The sequence below is a fragment of the Setaria viridis genome, chromosome 3, assembly GCF_005286985.2.
Source record: "Setaria viridis chromosome 3, Setaria_viridis_v4.0, whole genome shotgun sequence".
Classification (NCBI taxonomy): Eukaryota; Viridiplantae; Streptophyta; class Magnoliopsida; order Poales; family Poaceae; genus Setaria; species Setaria viridis.
The window spans coordinates 15,830,122-15,850,769 of NC_048265.2; the positions used below are offsets into that span (position 1 = coordinate 15,830,122).

At 46.9% G+C, this 20,648-nt stretch overlaps 2 protein-coding genes and 1 non-coding gene across 3 annotated transcripts; 2 read left to right on the plus strand and 1 right to left on the minus strand.

Moving 5' to 3' along the window:
- Nucleotides 1-750: 750 nt before the first annotated feature.
- LOC117847515 (protein G1-like7) lies at nt 751-2,044 on the minus strand. Its single transcript, XM_034728728.2, has one exon. The coding sequence runs from the start codon at nt 1,841-1,843 to the stop codon at nt 1,106-1,108; it is 738 nt and encodes a 245-aa protein (XP_034584619.1). The 5' UTR covers nt 1,844-2,044; the 3' UTR covers nt 751-1,105.
- A 9,522-nt stretch (nt 2,045-11,566) lies between these two features.
- On the plus strand, nt 11,567-11,638 carry TRNAG-UCC (transfer RNA glycine (anticodon UCC)). Its single transcript has one exon. It is a non-coding gene; the product is annotated as a tRNA-Gly (tRNA).
- A 973-nt stretch (nt 11,639-12,611) lies between these two features.
- On the plus strand, nt 12,612-13,967 carry LOC117847311 (uncharacterized protein At5g39865-like). Its single transcript, XM_034728499.2, has one exon. It carries the CDS (start codon nt 12,883-12,885, stop codon nt 13,663-13,665), a length of 783 nt encoding a protein of 260 aa, XP_034584390.1. The 5' UTR covers nt 12,612-12,882; the 3' UTR covers nt 13,666-13,967.
- Nucleotides 13,968-20,648: the final 6,681 nt, after the last annotated feature.

Genomic DNA, 20,648 nt, shown 5'->3' on the forward strand with positions numbered 1-20,648 from the left:
TGGTTATCAGTGGGAGTGAGATCCTCCTCGCAGAGATGAGAGAGACAGTGGTGGACGCGCGCGCGCGCACGTGTGGTCAGCGCCATGGGCCTGACTCTCGGAAGCCATCCAACAGTCAGTCCAATCCGGCGGGGGACCAGTGCGACCGCAGATCTTCTTCCTCCATCCGAGCTCCTCCCGCTGTTTTATTTAAGACGCCTCGCTCTCGCTCAGGTTTATCAGGTACGACGCCGCCAGCAGGAGGACATGGCCTGCGTCGTGCATGGCCACTTGGCAAGCTCCGTACGTCCAGCCATGGGGACTGACTGAACCAGCCGCGCCATTATCCTAGTTGCTCACTGAACTGTCAAGTGATGGAACTAGCTGATCAGCATGTGTGTTAAGCCAGAAGCGCATGCAGATGCAGGGCTGGCTTAATGGGAGGACGACGGGGAGATTTGGGATAAGAATTAATTGGTGGCAGTGTGGATTCGGCAGCGCTTGTACCAGAAGCTTGCGATGGAGGGCACAAACACCATTGATGCAAGCTTTAAATTTGCACCTATTTGCACAGTATAAGCACAACACGGAATTTAAGTGAGGTGTGTGGGCGAGTACTTTGTACTACGGCATCTCTCGCTACATGCATGTATGTTTACATATATGTAACTATTTATGTGCCGGGAAGGCCAAGAACTATAGAGAACGAAACAGTCGGTCAAAGGAGGTGGAGAGAGATCCTGTGCTCAAACACACAAGAAGATCCAGTAATTAACCTCAAATCTTGCTTATTTGATCTCACCATAGGTATGCAGGAGACATAAGCAAAACAGCAAGGACGGCCGTCCTGGCTACTACAATTTTTGCCAAATTTCCATGTATTATTACTGACCTAGTAGCTGCTGGCTAATTCAGCATATATAGTGAAAATGGCTAGCTCAAGAAAAGAGCAGGAAGAAATCCAGCCAAAAAAAACAAGAACAAGCAGGGAGAGAGGAAATTTCTAAAGATCGAGCAAGAAGGACGCTGAAACCAAATGGCAGAAGAAATAGCTCAAATGTTGCAAAGCTCGAGGTATAGCGAGACGTACAGAAGCAAATAGACCATGGTTTGCAAAGTGATTCTACTATACTCGGGATGTGCTGGCCGGTGCAGCAGCAGCGGCGGTAGTACTGCCACTCCCTCCCGCTTGGCCAGTCGTCGGTGCAGCTCCCACCGCCGCCGCCGCGCTGCCGCCACTGGACCCGCCTCCGCCGCTGGCGGCAGCCGCGTCCCGTGCTGCTGCCGCGGCGGCCGATGACGACGACGCCTCCCCTGGGCCCGTCGTCGGCGCGGGCTGCTTGCGCTTGCGGTTCTTCTTCTCGTAGGGTATGCCCCGCGCCTTGGCCTGCGCGTCGCGGACCTCGCGGAGGTAGATCCGCACGGCGCGGGCCGCGAAGGGGTTGGACTCCGGCGGGTGCCCGCTCTCCTCGTACGCGGCGCGCAGGCGGCCGATGAGCGCGTCGAGGGAGCCCCAGGCCTGGCGCAGCGGGCACGGGCACGGCGCCGGCGGGCTGGGCTGGCCGAAGTAGGCGCACTCGGCGGCGTGCACCTTGGTCTTGCCGAACTGGTCCAGGTACTTGAGGAACTCGATGACGTGCGCGCCGCTGCACCGCGCCAGCGTCAGCGGCGGGCGGTGGTTCCGCAGGTACTGCAGGAACGTGTTCCAGTCCCGCCGCTTCTGCGACTCGTACCTGCTCAGCTGCTGCGGCGGCGCCGGCGGCGCGACCTGCTGCGGCTGCGCCTGCGCCAGCGGCTGGACCTGGTGCTGCTGCGCGTCGCCCCCCGCCGCCGTGGACGGCCCGGCTGGCCCCGGGGGATCCATGCAGCTAGCTCGCTCACCCGGCCGGCCGGGGCCGGAGCCGGGGCGCCGGGCGAGCGCGCGGTATCGTGGAGATCAGTGGAGACGCGCGGCACCAGCAGCGTCCGGGGCGGGGTTGGGTCGCGATGGGATGCGGGTGGGAGAGCGACGGGGGGGGAGTGGAGCGGAGGAAAGGGAGGTGAACTGAACGCTGCTGCGAGCGAGGTGAAGGGGACGGAGAGGCGTGAGGGTGATAGGCGGAGGCGCGTGGAGGGTGGGGGCCGGCGGGCATTCACGTGGGGGGGGCCCGCGTCCGCGTCTCTCTCTCGGCGTAGGGGGTACGTACGCGTACGTGGGCGGGATCATGGGATCACGCACGCGCGTACGGCGGGCGGCGTATAGGTGAGCAGTGCCGGGCTGCCGCGGGGCAGGCAGCTGCGGCCTGCGGCGTCGCCGGCGGCCGAGGTGGTACGACCATTCGAGCGCGTCAGATGTGGCTACCGTTCATAGGCCCCGCCGCCCCGGGGTGTGGTGGCGTACTGTGTCATCGGTGTCATCCAGGGTGCTTGTCGGACGGGAATAGCCATGAAGGGCTTGTAGCCTTGTACTATTTCAAGTTTCGGCTAGCTACACATTCTTCTTAAACCCCCTTTTCTTTTTCTATACACTATACAGCGAGGACGTTGTTTTCAAGCTTTTGCATTTCGTTCCTTTTCCGATCCTCCGCACTTCACCGTCGAAATGGACCCTTTTTTCCCCCCAAAGATGCACCGAGTCGGATGTTTTTGTTATCTTATATAAAAAATTGAAATAAAGTAATAAACTAGTTTAGGTCCTGCTGATAAAATTACATAAAAAAGAGTCGTACAGCTGTGTGCTAAAACATTCAATTCTCCCTCCGGTTCAAATTAGTTGCCGTTCTATGTTTATCCTAAATTGAGTATTTATATCTTTGATTATCAATTTCTAGCCGCTTCAAAAAAAATTTGAAACTGCTTCAAAAATTTCTAGAAATTCGTATAGTTTAAGAATATGCAAATTATGTATCATGAAAGTACATCCCATAGTGAATCTAAAAGGAAAAATCTTCTAATGTTAAACTATACCATTTTCTAGAAATTGGTGATCAAAGATGGAAAGGTTAAAGTTAGGGGGAAAACAGAATAGCAACTAATATGTATGGACGGCGGAGGGAGTATTAGATTTAGAATATTGACCGGGTGTTATGTGTAAGTTGTATTCTCAAAGGCTCCAAGCAAACAGCCATCAGCTACAGGAGAAAAATGCAGTTTGTACAGACGCCGGTCACGCGCTCCTCTGTTTTATTTATCCCCCTGATCCATCTAAATCTTTTGCGTGTCTCTGTTTATCAAACATCCTCACCTGGACTTCATGTGTCACTTTCCAATTAAGTTTTTTGCAATTTGCTATGTGAGCAGGATCTGTGTAGCTGTTAAAAAAGTAAAGGGTCATGACAGTAACAGAACTATAGTATACCTGTGCTGTGCACGATAACGTTGCTTTCTTTTGAAAGGGAATACAAAAGATAATATTGCTTGCTGCTTTATAGGACGCATTTTGATTTGATTTTATCTTTCTGTAGACCCAGTTTTGATCTGAGCTTATCTATTGAGCGATGAATAGCATATGCTCCTTTTTGCTGCCAAAATATAATAAGGGGTAGCGAAGTACCACTAATTTTAATTGCTATTATCTCACTGAAAACTGTCACAGTATGTTTTGCAGCCCCTGTGGTATTTTTTTATTTAGCATTCTTTATTATAAAATCTTGATAATAGCACATGTAAAACTAATTTTTTAGGAAATATGTTTTAGGTCATGCCAAAATGTTTGGTGTGACTCACTTCTGGTGGGCACAACCTAAGTTGAGGGGTCAATAACGTTGGTGTGACCAAAGGTGATACTTCTTCAAAGTTTAGTTTTGATATGTGTTGCTATTAATTTTTTAAATAAAAAGGATCAAATATATTAAAAATTCCCAGCCCTTGCATTCTTTGGAACCGAGGTTAGTTTTGTTGGTGTGAAATGCCACTATCAGTTGTGGTTGTACACACATTTGTCCACCAACACTATTTTGGTCCTTGCGCTTGATTCCTCCTATTTTCTTCTTGATATGTAATCATTATTCCAACTTAACTAATCTTGAATTTTTGTTGTTCCTCTTCTTTGCTTTATTGCTGCACCCTTTTTTTCCTCTAGGGCTATTCATAGACTTGAAATGTGGGTTGGGCTAGGCTCGGGTCGGGCTGGCAAAAAGCTATATATATTTTTTGAGCCTAAAATTCGTGCCCCATACCCAACTATAGGCAGCGTTGAGCTCGAGTTTTTGGCTACGATCCAGTCGGGCTAAACCAAACCCGGGGAGTTCACGGGCTTGCTCTACCCATGCTTGCACAGTGTTACCGGGCCTATCTCGGTAGGCTTTATTGGGTTAGGCCAAATTTGCATAGGCTTATTCCAGCCAAGATATATATCCATTTTTTTGGGAACATCTCTCCAAGATCAACACAAATTTGGTTTGAAGTTTGTTTTTCAAAATAAAGTGGTTTAAACATGTGCATTTAATTTGTGGAGCTATAGTTCACCAGCTCCCAAAAATGGTCATCCGCATATTCGTATAATGATGTGACACGTTAGCAAATGTGATGAAATGGGAGACTATTTATGAGGAGAAAGAAGAGATGGGTTTTATCACGATGAAATGTTTTGAACTGCCACTGAGGACTACAAAGTTTCATTTCAAAAATTTTTATCCAAACCACTGCATTGTAATTAATGTCTATGCCTTATTGAAATTGTGACATGAAACTATGAAACTATGCATTGGAGGTATGGTTTCATTCATCAAGAAAAATATGTGTAGATGATGAGGCAATGTTGAACACAATCCTATATATGAAACTCTCTGCTGAAAATAGCCTAAGTTGAGTATTCCACGAGTCCACGTATAAGTTGACCAAGAAGGCTCAGTGCTGAGTGGATTGGACTCGAGTATAGCCCACTGAAATTCCAGTCAACTGAAAATTGGACTGCAGCATGAAGCATAAGTGCTTCTGCTCTTCATGTAGTGCATTTTTGCTTCCAAGTTAAGGCATTGCCACTGCCAATCTGCAGATAGCCTGGGAGAACCTTGCAGGTAATAAAAAAAAGATAAAATGGGAGAAAAGATTGCTGAAATACAGACATCTTTGTCAATGTATTCACCGTATGAGGGTGTACCATCTCACTTACTTGATCAGCCTCTGAAATTTTCAGCAGCTAGCATGTTTTCAACGAGGAGACGTGCGGTTTTGCCTTGTTTCCATGGCAGCCAACAAACCGCGGATTTACACAGGAAAAATGGGAATTGTTTGGCAGCAGCTGGGCATAACTTGCTATTCTCTCTACCTCCTTTTCCATCGGATGATAGTAACTGCATTGGATTATTAGTGGAAGACTGCCAACTCGATGGTGTCCTTTCCTGCATAAAGTAGTCAAAGAATTTGAAATATTAGGCGAGACGTCCATGTCTCTGCATTTTTAGCCCGAAACATTCTCGACAGTACTCAAGAGCCTACCTCACCTGGGAGCTGCATAGCCGAGAGCATTTCTTCCAAGAAACTTCAGTTCCACACGTACACACGTGTCTGGCTGAAATCGCTTCATCCGCTCAAGCTGCTTGAACAAAGCCTCCGGCCTACTGTACTGATCAGTACTGAAAATGGCTCAAGCTAGAGAATTTAACAACTGTGAGTTCACACAGGTTGCTCATTCGCTACTCGATCCAGAAGTTCCATCAGATTCAGGTCGCAAAGTTCCATCAGCATGGATGCACATGCACACATATGCATGTACATGCATGCATCTCCTAGACTAAAAGATGGCCCTTTGCGGCGCCAAATCGTTCTCCCTTGTGCATTTCAAACGTGAATCATATACGTGATCATGGGACCAAGCAACAGTACTCAGTGCTGGTTAATTCCAGCCGCAGCCGGTCAAATACCTACGAGGATTCCCCTAGCTAGGTTAACCTCACCTTTCTATCCCGAAGCAGACTCCGACGGAAAGTCTTGTTTAGTTCCCTCCAAAATCCTAACTTTGGCACTATGCAGAAAGAAGATTCCTCATCACATCAAAATTGCGGTACATGCATGGAGTACTAAATGTAAACGAAATCAAAAACTAATTGCACAGTTTTGTTGTACTTTGCGAGACGAATCTTTTGAGCCTAATTAGTCAATGTTTGGATAATAATTCACAAATACAAACGAAATGCTACAGTATGCTACAGTACTAGCACAGTGATTTTGGTCGAGCAACTAAATAGGGCCTAAGCTGGGCTGGCTGCTGCAGTAGTCCCGATTGCGATTTGCGCGTACGTCACGGATCCGCCGAGATAGGCTGGGCCGGGTGGCGATCAGCAGCTTTAATCTACTTTCGCCGAGCACTAGCCTGATTGATGCTTATTTTACTTCGCAAATTGGTTAGCTTCTTAACCCCATCTGGACAGGAAGGGGTAAAAACTGCCAACGCGGCGGCCAAGTTTTCTCTCGCCAGATTACGACCGGCGCGCGCGTGGCAGGAATGCGCGTTGCTAAAATTCTCACTCAGGTGCCGTTCGAGAGGGGCGGCGCGCGCGGGCGCACCGCCGCCCGGGTTCCGGAAGCTGAATAGGATTTGAGTTTGACCGTGAGCAGTGAGCTCGCTACCTGCGCCCTGACTGTAACTGCAGGCTGCCTGACGGCTAACGCTATGCACACCGAGAGCTGACGTCATTCAGTGGGGACGCAGCCACACGGGCAGGACGAGAGCTGGACGTCACGAAAATATGCTCTCTCATTTTAAAAAAACATTCTAGTTTTGTTTCAAACTTTTTAAATGTAGTAAAATTTATATAATATTTATGATATCAAACAAGTATCTTCAGATTATCATGTAATATATTTTCACAATACTAGCCCATCAACTCATGCGAGAAAGCAAGTAATCATTAGTGACATATTGACATATGTAATAGAAATTCATGAAAAAATTGTGGCTCATAACTAATAACCATAATTACTTATGTTATTGTATTTATTTCTCTCATTAGTTAAATATTGTAACACAATACTCATAGATTGACAACCTTATCTTTATTCCATTGTAATATATTGGCTTTCTATACATTTTTATCCATATTTATAGTTTTTTTCTAACTTATATCACACCACTATATGTGCTTGCAAACATGTGTTTTAATTGAACTCTTTGAGCTAAGTGCTTAACATGGAAATCGACAAATTTTATTCTCATCACTTCTTCTATATGTCCTATACATGGTCTACATGGTCAGACACACCATGCATGTATGCCTTAAGTTAGTATCTTCTATATTAATAGAGGTAGTTTTAGAATTTAGATTAATGGGTCACTATAGTTTTTTAATAAATATAGATGTAAATGTAGGGGCTATTTTAGATTAATTTTTTATAATGACATAGGTGGTAATTTAGATGGAGATTAAGGGTTACTTTAGTTTTTTATAATGCTAAGATTGGTAACTTAGATATAGATTTAGGGGTAGGTGGGTAATTTTTAGAAATATAATAGATTCAATGGCTATTATGATTAGTATATTAGATTAATGGCCAAATATTTCTGATTTTTCGTTAATGTCTCTTATGAGGATTAACGTGAAGCCTCTAAAAGAGTCACTGATTAGTAATAGTAAGATAAGATACCTAATTGAATTCATAAAAGTTGATACCTTTTGCTATAAATTTGATTAAACTTAAGAAAGTTTGACTTAGAATAAACTAGAAAAACTTTTTTTTAGGACAGATGGAGTATTTATACAACATAGTAGCCACCGGATTAAACATTTTTCTTAACCACAGTATAATCATACACACACACTCACCCATCTTATAAATGTATACATGAGACTAGACCGATAGATTTTAAAATTAACAAAGTCATCATTGGCACCTAACCTCGGTAACAATGTAGGTGTTGAAACTAATAAAGTCATTATTGCATACTTTATTATACATTATCTTTTATTTGCATTTGCATATTACATTACATTGAGTATTAATTTCACAAAATCTATAAATTAGATAAGAAAATCAATTGACGAAAGATTATCACTAAGTACAAAATACCAACTACATGATGAGACATACCTACAAAATCTTATGTGCTGCCAGTTGACTAAGCAACCGCCACCACAAATATGTTGCATTTGTGTTGCCATCTAGTCAAGACCGCCAGCACAAGCCATGCTAGCGGTTTTCAACATGTTGGTCCCAAGGCCCTTTGTGCTGTCAGGCTCGGCAACACAAAAAGAAAATCTTAAATGCTATAATACATCATTTCTAACCTAGTGATGGTTATTTGATTTATCTTGAATATATTTTCCACGCTATGCATTTGTATAGAAACTATCACCAACAGTACATCCTAGGGTTCACTAGATTTTGCTTTGGTTTGATCAAATTTACGATTAAAGATCAAGTTTCATCTTGGCTCATGAAAAATAATATAGATAATTTTCTCCCGTGCTCGTCCGGCATCGGGGTGGGTTTAGGGGGCTCTAGCCCCCCCCCCCCCCCCCCCCCACACACACACAAAAAAAAAAAAACACACACCCAACCAACACAAGTTTAGAAAGGATTGCCTCCTTCGTTGGCTGGTCCATGCAATGACCATGACTTTCATACTTTCATACAAAGTAGCGTTTTCTTTATACCACTTATTTTGTTCTTGATTGATGTGATGAAAAAAAGGTCTCTCACCCTTCCTTATAAATTTCAGCGTATTAGACAACTCTACTATAAGAGAAGGTTTATTTCGAAGAATGGCTAATAGTTCAATGATAGAAAACTGTTGAGCATTCCCTACCCAGTGCCCACAAGCATCCGTGCCCTAGGCACGAGCTTCATGTCCAAAAAGGCACATGCACCCTAAAATTAAATTCTTTGCTTTCTTATGCATGAAGGGACAGGAGGAATGAGATATATACTTGTCACTTCGTGAAGTCATAAACTGTTTGCGCGCGCCCGCGTGCATGGCGTGTGTGGGCTGTGTGTGTGCACAAGTTCAGAACTTCAAAATTCAAATACGTACAGTCGTTGTACACGGTTGAGATTTGACAAAATGATAAGCCTAAAAAAGGTTGAGCTTGAGACTTTCCGCGAGTAATCGGGGGAGTTCAGTGCGTTGGTAATTGAAACGCGGTCTATATAATCTTCAACGAAGCACCTCAGCATCACGAAATAACATGGCAAACCACCATCATCCGTTCCATGAGTCTTAGAGCTATGTGGTCCTCTTTTCAGTTTGTCCTGTCCCTGTGTGAGACGAAGACAGAGCCTATTAAACCCAACTATTAAAGCAGGGGGCTTTGTGTCATGTGTCCGCTGTCGCGTTCGAGTTTGACGCGAGACGACGACACGAGCGCGCTACGCACGAAACGCGTCGCTCCCTCTGCTCGATCAGACCCTGGACGCCCAACAAGAAGTCGAAGTCGAAACGTGGCTTTGGCCAGGGGCGTCCTGAAAGAAAACACATCATTCCGACGCAAAAAACACAAAGAATCTAGGGCATAGCTAGACTGCTAATACTTCCCCTACTACTCTATCGGTCGGCTATAGAATTCCGTGGGAGCTACTCTTGGCCTAGCAAAACACCTGGATCCAGGTTGAGTGATGGCCCAAACTTAATAACACACGCCTCCGGTAACCACTCATAGTGTGTAACCGAATTATTATAGCTTAATTCTGTAATGATCACACAGGATAGCGAGCTAGAGCCATCTGTGGGATGATTAGGAGTAGTAATCATGATTTGGTTGTTACTACTTGAACCAGTAAATTATGATGATGAGCCATGAGCATACTGTCACCCTGTCCTAAAAATGTAATGTATTTTAGTTTGTTCTAAGTCAACATATTCTAAGTTTGGCAAGTTAATATAAATCAGCAACAATATTTGCGATATGAAATAAGCATAAATAGATAAATATATTTTAATAATTTACTTAATTATTTGATATGTACTAACTATGTAAGATGTGAGTACTCTTCTCTATAAATGTGGATAAATTTAGAATAAATTAACTTACGTCAAAACCTTATATATATCGGTTCTTTAAGCATTCACGATCGTAGCACGGATCAAGCCGTGCCATCCACCCATGCAGTTGCAGATATAATGCGCAAGAATAGCCATGTCCCCTAGCTAGTACTAGTACGATAGCCACACAATCAAGTGATTATTAACCCTCCCCTTGCAACTAGCATGCGTAATACGCGCAGGACAGCAGGACGACGTTCATGCCGGCGATCGAGGGGCGCTCGCACGGCACCGGCCGGAACGCTGGGGGCGTCGGCACCGGCACGCAGTTCCTCAGGTGATCTGCCCGCACCGCGGGCATGCGAGTCTGGTTCTGGGACGGTGGCCACGCGCGCGTGCCCGTGCGTACGTTGGGGTTCCGTGTGTGGTAGTGTTGTCTGCATATGTACTGACACAGTGACACGTACGAGTCGCTGTGGCCAGGAGTCATCGTTTGACACGACCTGAACAGACATCACACTGACTGAACCCTGTGATTTACTTTTGCGATCCAGAGTTCCAGACAAGACGGAGACTTCACACGAGAATGTACGCCGTATACTTAGGCGCATGCAGCTTGATTGCTCTACAGCGACGCTACCGGCCGGCGGTAACGGCCACTGCTTTTTTCAGAGCTCCGGGTCATGGCATAAATGCCGATAGGCACGGTGGCTCGATCAGCCGCGTGACGAGCTTCATTCCGTGTCACATCGCGCAACTTGACAAGCAGGCCTCTCAATTCTCAAACAACTGGCAAAAATTGTCCATTCCATGGGATCTCCAGCCTCCGGCGCTCACGATCTGCTAAAAGCAAGAGAGTTTTGTCTGCCCTTTTTTCATTCAGCCAAAGACTGAAAGGCACTGTCAGCATTCTACCGCTGGAAGCTCGTAGATCGTTTTCAGTCTGTTTGAACAGCTAGCACTCGATCTACCATCGGCCACGGATCCAATGCGTGTGTGTATCAGCAAGTTTGATTGCGACGGCGAGATGTTAACGGGTCCATGTCTATTGCTGTATGCATTCAGACCTCTCCCCGGTTTCTGCACCCACGGTTTTCAGCAATCAGCAGAAACCCCTGAGGCCCTGAAGCCAGCGTGCCTTGTCGCTGTCAGGCCGGTTTGGGCCGGACGAGGTGCCCTGTGCTCAGGTGATGCTAGTGGACTACGGAATTGGAATCACATCGTAGCCACCAGCTCGGCCCCGATGGAATGGAACGCTGGCCAGATCCGGGCGGGGTGCGCGGCTTCCGTGCCTGCCGGCGACGCCTTTGCACTGGCGACTTGACGCGCAACGGCACCGGGCATCCGTGCAGGGGGCGGGGCCCCCTGGATGATTGAAGGGGCAAACCAAACATGGCATGCGGTATCGACGGCGGTCGGGGAGGGTGCGGTAACAGTTTTCCATTCGGGGGTGGACGTAAAAGCTACTCTCTGAGATGAGAAGTACGCGAAAGCAGCATGCAGAGGGGGGATTTTTTTAGGAGCCGGCAGGTTTCTTTTGTAACAGTGAAAGGCTACATATTCCCAAAGCTGCGTGCTTTCACCCTGTATGCTTTCGGTTTCGGCATCTGTGTAAAGAAGAGAGATCCTAAAGCCGAGATGTTACGGTGATAGGTAATTTATATATAATCAAAAAATTTTAAGCACAAAGCGTTTGTAGTCCAACGGTTAGGATAATTGCCTTCCAAGCAATAGACCCGGGTTCGACTCCCGGCAAACGCATTCCTTTTTTCCTGTCCTTTGCCCTTTTTGCTAGCTAACTCCTCTCCTCGAGGATTACTTTCGATTTCAATAAAGGGCGTGGATGTTAGCCCGGCCCATTTCATTTAAAGGCCTTCAAGCACGCTCGACACAAGCTGGGGGGTCCGTGTGTTGCATGCAAATGGATGAGGGCCGAAAGATACATGCTAACTGGGCCAAATCCAGCATAGCCCTTTTGAAAGCGAGCAGGAAGTTCCTTTTGACCTCAGGTTGTTTTTCATTTCTGGAAGTCCATCAGCTGATCGGTCATTCTCTCTTTTTTTTCGTCGAATCTTTTTATTCTTCTTGGGAAGGTGATTCCCGGAGAAATCACTTTCTATTGGATGCTTCGAAGAGCTCAACGTGAGAAAAGATTACCAAACCCCAAACATATACTCTTATAATTGGAAAGGCAGCGAACTAATGTACAAGCAAAATGAAAAATCAGAGGTACTTCCGTGAGAGTATCTACATGTACCTAGATGAAAAAAATCACACATAATATTTGAATACAATCAGCTTGTTCTGGACTTTGGGTCGAGAGGTGGTAACCGATCATGACCCTCGTGTTTCCTTCATAATCCAACTTAGTTCTATCTATTTTTAGCTTAAAATCATATATTATTATGATTTGGCTCTTATTGAGCTCGATCTTTAAGGAGGTGTTTGGTTCCACCCTGCTAAACTTTAGCAACAAAGTTTAGTCCTATTTAGTCCCAAATTTGCCAAACACCCATGCTAAACCTTACTAAATTTTAGCCCAAGGTTGCTAAACCTTGCTAAAAGGTGGAGTGGACACCCTTTACCCTCCATTAATACCTGTCTAGATACTCCTCTCTCTCATTAAGGGTAAATAGGTCATTGTCCACCTCATTAAATATTATTTAACCCATAAAACCAAACAACCATGACTAAAGTTTAGCAACTACAGTTTAACCACCAAGTTAGCAACTCTAGTCGCATCCGTTTGGAATTTGCATACAAATAATGAGCGTGAGTGGGAATAAATTGGAAACGAGTCGAATGGATAACAACTGTTCTAGTGGGCTGGATTGCACGAAAGCTCACCCCATCCCATAAAACCCACGCCGCACGCCTCCTTAGCCGGCCGAAACAACCACAACGCACAGGCGAAGCAAACCCGCACAGGGAGGGACAGCGCAGACCTCTCCCTCCCATTCCCGTCTCCCCGACGCGCTCCCCGCATCCCCTCCCCAATCCCGCCCATGTGGCCGTCGTCGTGGGTCAAGACGCGCAGCTCCGACTCCGCCGCGGCCTCCACCACCTCCACCGCGCTCGTCGCGTCCCCGCGCCTCTCCTTCCCATCCCCGTCCCTCAAGGACCTCCGGACGCTGCTCGCGCCGGACTCCCCCGCGGCGGCCCCGTGCTCCTCCGCCTCCTCCCCGTCGCCGCGCGTCTTCCACCGCATCCGCGTCGCCGCCTCCGCGCTCCGGGTCCTCCGCACGCTCCAGCAGTCCCCGACCGCGCCCGCCAACGGCTGCGCTGGGGAGCACCACCCCGCCGCCCCCGGCGGGGGCGGCGGCGGGCGGGTGGTCCTCTACTTCACCTCGCTCCGCGTGGTCCGCGGCACCTACGAGGACTGCCGCGCCGTGCGGGCCATCCTGCGGGGGCTCCGCGCCGCCGTCGACGAGCGGGACCTCTCCATGGACCCCGCCTTCCTCCCCGAGCTCGCGGCGCTGCTCCCCCACCCGCAGCGCCGCCGCGTGACGCTGCCCCAGGTCTTCGTCGGCGGCCGCCACCTCGGCGGCGCCGAGGAGGTCCGGCGCCTCCACGAGTCCGGCGAGCTCCGCCGCATCGTCGCCCCCTCCCCGGCCTTCCCCTCCGCCTGCGCCCGCTGCGGCGGCGAGCGGTACGTACTCTGCGGCGCCTGCGACGGTAGCCACAAGCGGTACAGCCTCAAGGGCGGCGGCGGGTTCCGCGCCTGCGCCGACTGCAACGAGAACGGGCTCGTCCGGTGCCCCGGCTGCTGCGCCCCCGCCGCTGCCTGATCCAGATCCGAGATCCGGCTTGGTCCCCTGGTTCGGGCTCCCCCCACCTCTAATAACTCTAAACTCTCTCTAGAAGTACTAGCAGTACTCTGTACTCCACTCGCCATCAAACTTGATTAGGAGGAGATCGTTCGTGCCGCGTCTGGTACTGTAGTTATTGCTACTGCTAAGCGATTACTAGTGTTCTCAAGCCAGTTTACAGCAGATCAGGAGCTGGGGCTCTGGAGTTACTTATTAGATTTCCTCCAACCTTGGATTATAGTAGAACATTAATACCACTACTAGAACAGCCGTTTCAGTTCCTTTGTGCTCTTGGTTAATCTGTTTTTCATCAGTCTTTGGGGAGCCAGATCATAATCCGTAGCTCTGGTTTTTCTTGTCTCTGTATGTACGTTTGAAGTTGCATCGAACTCACGGCATGAGCTCCGTGCCTCCCTGCATCCTCGGCGTCGTCGCCATTGCTTGGTATGCATGTTGCTTAGCCGTCGTCCCGTCCGCCTCCGGCATGTCCTCCCCTCGTCCTATGATTGAATGACCGATCGCCAATGCTAGCTTGGTTATGTGTCGTCGTCCCGGAGCAACGCGCGGAAGGCGGAAGGGACGCGCCGCGGACTGGTGTTTGCGTCACCTGGTCACCCCGGGCTTGTGCGATCTGCAACTGCTGCCGTCGGCCAATCATGTGATGCTCGTTCGACGCGAGGTCAGAGCAAAGCGGTAGACGAACGCGTCATGCGGTCGGCGCTCCCGACCGAGAGAGAGATCTGTTCCAGTGGTGGTGCGATTGGAATCAGGAAAATTTAAACAGCTTGCACATGGTGGGTCTCGTTTTTTTTTTTTTTTGAGGGGGACATGGTGGGTCTCGTGCCATAGGTCCCGTGCGTGCCGGCTCGCCACGCGGCCCGCAGGAGGGCCGTGGCCCCTGGGGGTGCGGGTGGTGGAAGGAGGAAGAAAGAAGAGGGGGCTGGGCGGGTTGGAGGCTTGTAGCCTTGAGTTGGAGGCGAGTGGTCACGTGGTGAAGAACGCAGGCAGGCAGCGATCACTGGCCTGTCTGTCTGGCCAGGCCACCGGCTAGTGTCCAGGCCAGGCCTCTGCTTTTCACTTTTTCTCATGCCTGCTTGATCTGGTTCTGGTCCGTTGACCGTCGTGCAGTCTCGTGCTCTCGCGCCGTGGTGGCTTTGGACACGGTTAAAATGCCAGCAGTTTACATTAACCGCCGTAAAAACCTTGCATTGTTTACTGTGCATATTGTAATCCTTAGAAAAGAATGCAACTCTATATGAACGCAACTCTACGGGAAGTCAACCAATTTTAAATTTGATCAAATTTATACAAAATAAAATTTGATCAAATTTATACAAAATAGTATTAATATTTATGGTACAAAATATATATTAATAAATTAATTATGTATTATATTCTCATCCTAAACCTATTTGGAGAACCTATTTGGAGAAGTGAATATTAGTATTTTTTATAAATTTGATCAATTGACTCCTCGAGAAGTTAGAGTTGCATTCTTTTTTAGACGGAGGGAGTAGAAGTCAAAAGGCCACGCGAACAATTAGCCCTTGTTTACTTCCCAAGTTGGGAGGTGCTAAATTGGCATTTTGCCATAAATGCGACACTGTAGCGTTTCGTTTGTATTTGTGAATTATTGTCCAAATATTGACTAATTAGGCTCAAAAGATTCGTCTCGCAAAGTACAACAAAACTGTGCAATTAGTTTTTGATTTCGTCTACATTTAGTACTCCATGCATGTACCGCAAGTTTGATGTGATGGGAAATCTTCTTTTTGCATAGTGTCAAAGTTGGGAGTTTGGAGAGAAGTAAACAAGGGCTTAATTTATTCTTACTGAATAGTATTAGGCCCCGTTTGGGTCCAAGGAATTGGAATCTATTTAATGGAGTAGGCTAATTTATGTTGGAATGTGGTATTCCACAACTTTCCAAAGTTTAGATATAAGCCTATCTTAAATTCATGGGGTGGGAGATGGAAATTGATTCTATAGATTATGGTTATTAGATGAAATTCAATTCTTATAGCACGTTCTTAGACTCGCTTCTCTATAGTAGAAGTGCAGCATACAAGTATCTCTCCCATATCACCAACTATAATATACAACTATATTCCACGTACAATTATATTAGCTTAATTAATTTGTGTCTAAATTATGATTATTAGGATGGAATTCAATTCCAATGATCCAAACGGAGCCTTAATGGAATTGGCATCGCTACCTCTCCTCACTATAAACTATTCAGGGATGGATCCGAGCTTGGCATGGCTGGTCGCTCCGGCAGCGCACTGCGCACTGCGGGCGCATGCACTCGCACAGCGGCACAGGGGCACCAGGTAGGGGAACCCGTGCTTGCAGCGCACGCCCTCCTGCACCTCGCGGCCCTGAAGCAGTAGCGGTAGGCGGTAGCGGTGGCTGTCCAGGAACCAGCAGTCGTCCGCTCCGAGCGCGGACGATTGCACCTGCAGGCCTGTGAGCACACCGTGAATGAATTCTGAGAGATGGATGCACGAGGAGCAGCCATGCGATGCGAGTACAAGCCATCGCCGTCTTCTGAAGGAGCACGATGAGCGGCGGAGTCTTGACTCTTGACAACAGCAGGATCGAACGCGTTCTCTCCCTTAACGTGCGGAAGCACGGCCAGCAAATGCTGCCCTTCTTTCAGGTTCGTCGAAAGTTCGCGGCATAAGATGGTCAGATCCTGACTGACAACATCCATCACCCACGCCGTGCGCAAGGTCTCTGCCGCATCGACTATCCCTCTACGTGCCAACGGATCGAGACTCACGCGCCGTCAACGCATCCATGCCCCAAGTACGCGGCATCCGGTTCCGGCCGCGGGCACGGCGGGTAGCCATGGTGGCGGGGCGGCCATCTCTCTAAGGCTGCCGGCCATGGAGCCTCCTCCCCCAACAACCCCAAATCCCTAACCCCAACCCGCCCCGCCGCGAGCTCCGCCCGCGGCAGCGACGGCGACCTCGCCGCTGCAGTCACCTCCTCCCCTGGCCTCCTCTTCCCCTTCGGCCCGTCGCTGCTACTGCTGCTATTTTTTTTCGGTCGCTGGTAACTGTAGCGGCGAACGCGCGCCGTATAAGATTTTCGATCCGGTTCAGCGATTCACTGTGCAGACCATGCGGTGTACGCCGCCTCCAACTCATGCGGATAGCACCTGGCAGGGGCGCATCGCTCGATTCGGTTCGACATGCATGGCGACACGAGACTCATGGGCGGGCGGCTCGTGAACTGTTTCATTGGTTCACCGTGGGCCGTGACCGCTGACAACACGCGGCTAGCTTCGGCCTGGTTTGGTTCTATTTGCTTATTTTTAAGCAAGTGTCACATCAATGTTTAGATACTAATTAGGAGTATTAAACGTAGACTATTTACAAAATACATTACATAAGTGGAGGCTAAACGGCGAGACGAATCTATTAAGCCTAATTAGTCCATGATTTGACAATGTGTTGCTCAGTAAACATTTGCTAATGATGGATTAATTAGGCTTAATAGGTTCGTCTCGCTAGACCGGTCTAGCTTTTGATTCATGAGTCATGACTGACCAGATATGGATTCCAATGAGCAATGACATTTAGCAGGCCTCATTTCTGAAGCGCGAGTTTTACAGAAATGGCCACGGGTTCCACAGGAATTCGACAGGATTCCCATGCTAGTAGTTACAGTTTTCAAACGAGAGACGTCGCCTTGCTTCGCAGGGCAACCTTCAGGCTGCAGGCCGTCCAAATAATATATAACAACAGATGTAATCATGTAATTATACTACGTACTTGCTGCACGCGTCATGCAAAGTACTCGATCAGTGGTTGCAGTTGGGGAGCAGGCACTCGCAGATGGGCACAAGGTTGGGGAAGTTGCTGTTGCAGCGCCCGTCCACCTTGCCCTTATCCTGGCAGTGGCCCCGGCACTTGGGCTGGTGGAAGCAGATGGGATAGTCCGCGTTGTTGTTCACCCAGCAGTCGTCCGATCCAAGAACAACCATGCCTGCAGGTAAATTATTGGCACAGTTTCATGGAAGCATTGTTACGCATGTATCGACGAGGAGACGCTGTAGTGTATGTGCTTACCGGAGTGCACGAGGAGCAGGCAGAGGAGGAGGCCTGAGGCCATCGCTTTCCCTGACGTCGCCATTGCTAGGATGCCAAGCCTGAGGACAGATTGTTTATTTCAAAAAAAAAAAAAAGCCTGAGGACAAGTTGAACGCACCCAGCTCTTTATGTAGTCCCCAAGCCTCGTCCTGACCAGAGGTACCGGTAGGTGGATTTTTCTACTAAACCGGTTAACCACCAATCCATACATGTTCAATCTAAATTTAACCAAAAGAACTTATGTTACCCAAAAGTAACCAGTGATCCAAGTTTAGCAAATTCATATCCAGCGCACGTCCTGCCTGCATTGGACGGCTCGCGAGAGCACGAGTAATCTGCCTAAAACTCTCCCAACCTCACTGTCCGTCGCGCCGTCACAGGGCATGCATTCGTTGTCGCAGCATGTTTTGTTTTCCATGGTATTCATAGGGTTGGTAGAAAAGCTCAAGCTCGTGAGCGGACTCAGATAGGTTCAGCTCGGCTTGATATTTTAAACGAATCGGGCCAAACTTTGATTTCAGCTTATTTTCTTAATGAGCCGCTCGTGTGAGGTGTTCGATTGACTCATTAGACTTAATAACTAAAACAATACCAAACTTTTATTTTATTAATACAATGGTATTATTATTATTATTATTATTATTATTATTATTATTATTATTATTATTTAGCTAAAATAAGCTTATTATTCAACTTTTAAGTCAAATATGATACTAATAAAGTCTATTTTAAGTCTCCAAATGTCTATGTCATTCTAATTTATTGACTTGTATTACTTATTTCCATAAGCAAATACTTTTATATATTATAAATATGATTAAAATATTATATATTAGTTAATATCTCATTTGATCTTAACATTATTGTTGAACAATACTCAGCTCGTGAGCTAAACGAGCGGACTCGATGCTAACGAACTAAGCTAAACTTAATTTTCAGCTCGGTAACCGAGCTAGCTCGTAATCAAACGAGCCACAACGAGGCGAGACTTAACGAGCCGAGCTGGCTCATCAGCCACCCCTTGGTATCCAGGTGAACCTGTACGTTCTTCCGTCAGAGATAAGGCTTATTTCTTGGCAGCACAAAGTGCTGATGTATTTGTTTCGCGTGATCGCTGGATGATACGCAATGAATTTTTAACCGGCCGTCTGAAAAGTGTCTGATTGACTTTATCTACGTACGTTCAGCTAACAAAATCATTTTTGTTCGGCTCAAAAATCACGACTTTGTCACCACTGTATCTGAATCTCGATTTGCCTGTCAGTATAGCTTGGTTCACACCTTTTCATCATTAAAAAATAAAGTAAAATTGTATGGGAGCTCGTTTACTGGCTCTCAGTTCTCATACACGATAAGTGAAAAATCTCAGCAACATGTAGCATCGCCAACCAGACGGTGACGTTTCCAGCTTGACGGACTTATGGCACAACACATATGCCTCTCTGCAGTGTGCACACTGCATACTGCCAATCAAACAAAAAAATTACATGCAAATAAACCTCCTCACTGTACTGTGCACGAGCAACCCATAGGCCATGGGGAACACACACCGGCCCTTGACACCGTTTCCTCCGTCTATTATTTTAATACAATAGTTTAAAAAGAAAGAAGCCATCATATTCACCGAGAGGGTATAGAAATTACCACGTTAATCAGAAAAGAGAAGAATATGCATCCCTAGATTTTATGATGATCCGACGGTCTAGACTAACCCATAGACTCCATAACTAATACGATAAATAAATACATATAACTTTGAAATTAAATAAAAGAAACAAGACAAAATAAGACATCACGTTGTGTCGTACATACATCTATGGACCCACCAGAAGGTTTGGACACTCCTAGATATAGGGCTGGACACCGAGACGTGTCAGATATGGAGGCTACGGTGCAGAACGGCGTAGTCTACATGGCAGGATAGCAACTAGTCAAGGATTAGTAAACTACTCGTAGCAATTAGTGTAGGACTTGCCTAGTCGAATCCGACTAGTATTCTTGTAAACAACCGACCTATAACCCTGCCCCGGCAATATAAGACGAGGCAGGAACCCCTCTCCAAAGCAATTCAATCCAACCAACACACATGACGTAGGGTATTACGCAATCTAGCAGTCCGAACCTGTCTAAATCGTGTGTCTGAGTTCACCTTTGAAGTTTCTGATCTCGATGATCCCCACGCACTAAACACTACCTTGAGCATCCCCCTCGGTAGGTTGCCGGGTCTAAACACCGACACGTTGGTAATATACAGTATTGAAACTGAGATACAACTCTAATTCAAGTTAGTTTATACGTAATACGATTGGAAAGACATTATAATAGTAGGAAAATTATCTACCTACTAAAATAGCAAAACGATCAACCTTATATACACATTGACAACCAGGCAAAAAAGACAAAAAGGATCAGGTGGCACTATTGTACGCACATGCCATGAAGCAACAAAACCGGACCACAACGGTGGATAGGATTTAATTTTGTGGCCGGAAGTCAGTGGTGGAAATTAAAGATGAAAACAAATCTGTAATTCGATAAAAGGTGGAGACTTAAACGACTGTGTTAAATGAAGCATCACATTTGCTAAAAGTTTTAGAAATTTCCATATTAATCTTAGAAAATGTCCACAATTAGATTTCTGATAGTGTAATGATCTAGACCAACCTAAAGAGTCCATGTCAAATACGACAAATAATTACCGATTTCCATACAGTTGGAAGAAAATTAGCTAAATAAAGTGTACAGGCTAAATGCAACTAATAAATAACTAAATTCAGAATAAAAATAATGGAAAAGTGGGTTTTTGATTTCTTATTGATATAGGGAATCGTATTCCATAAATAAAGAACCCATTTATATTGT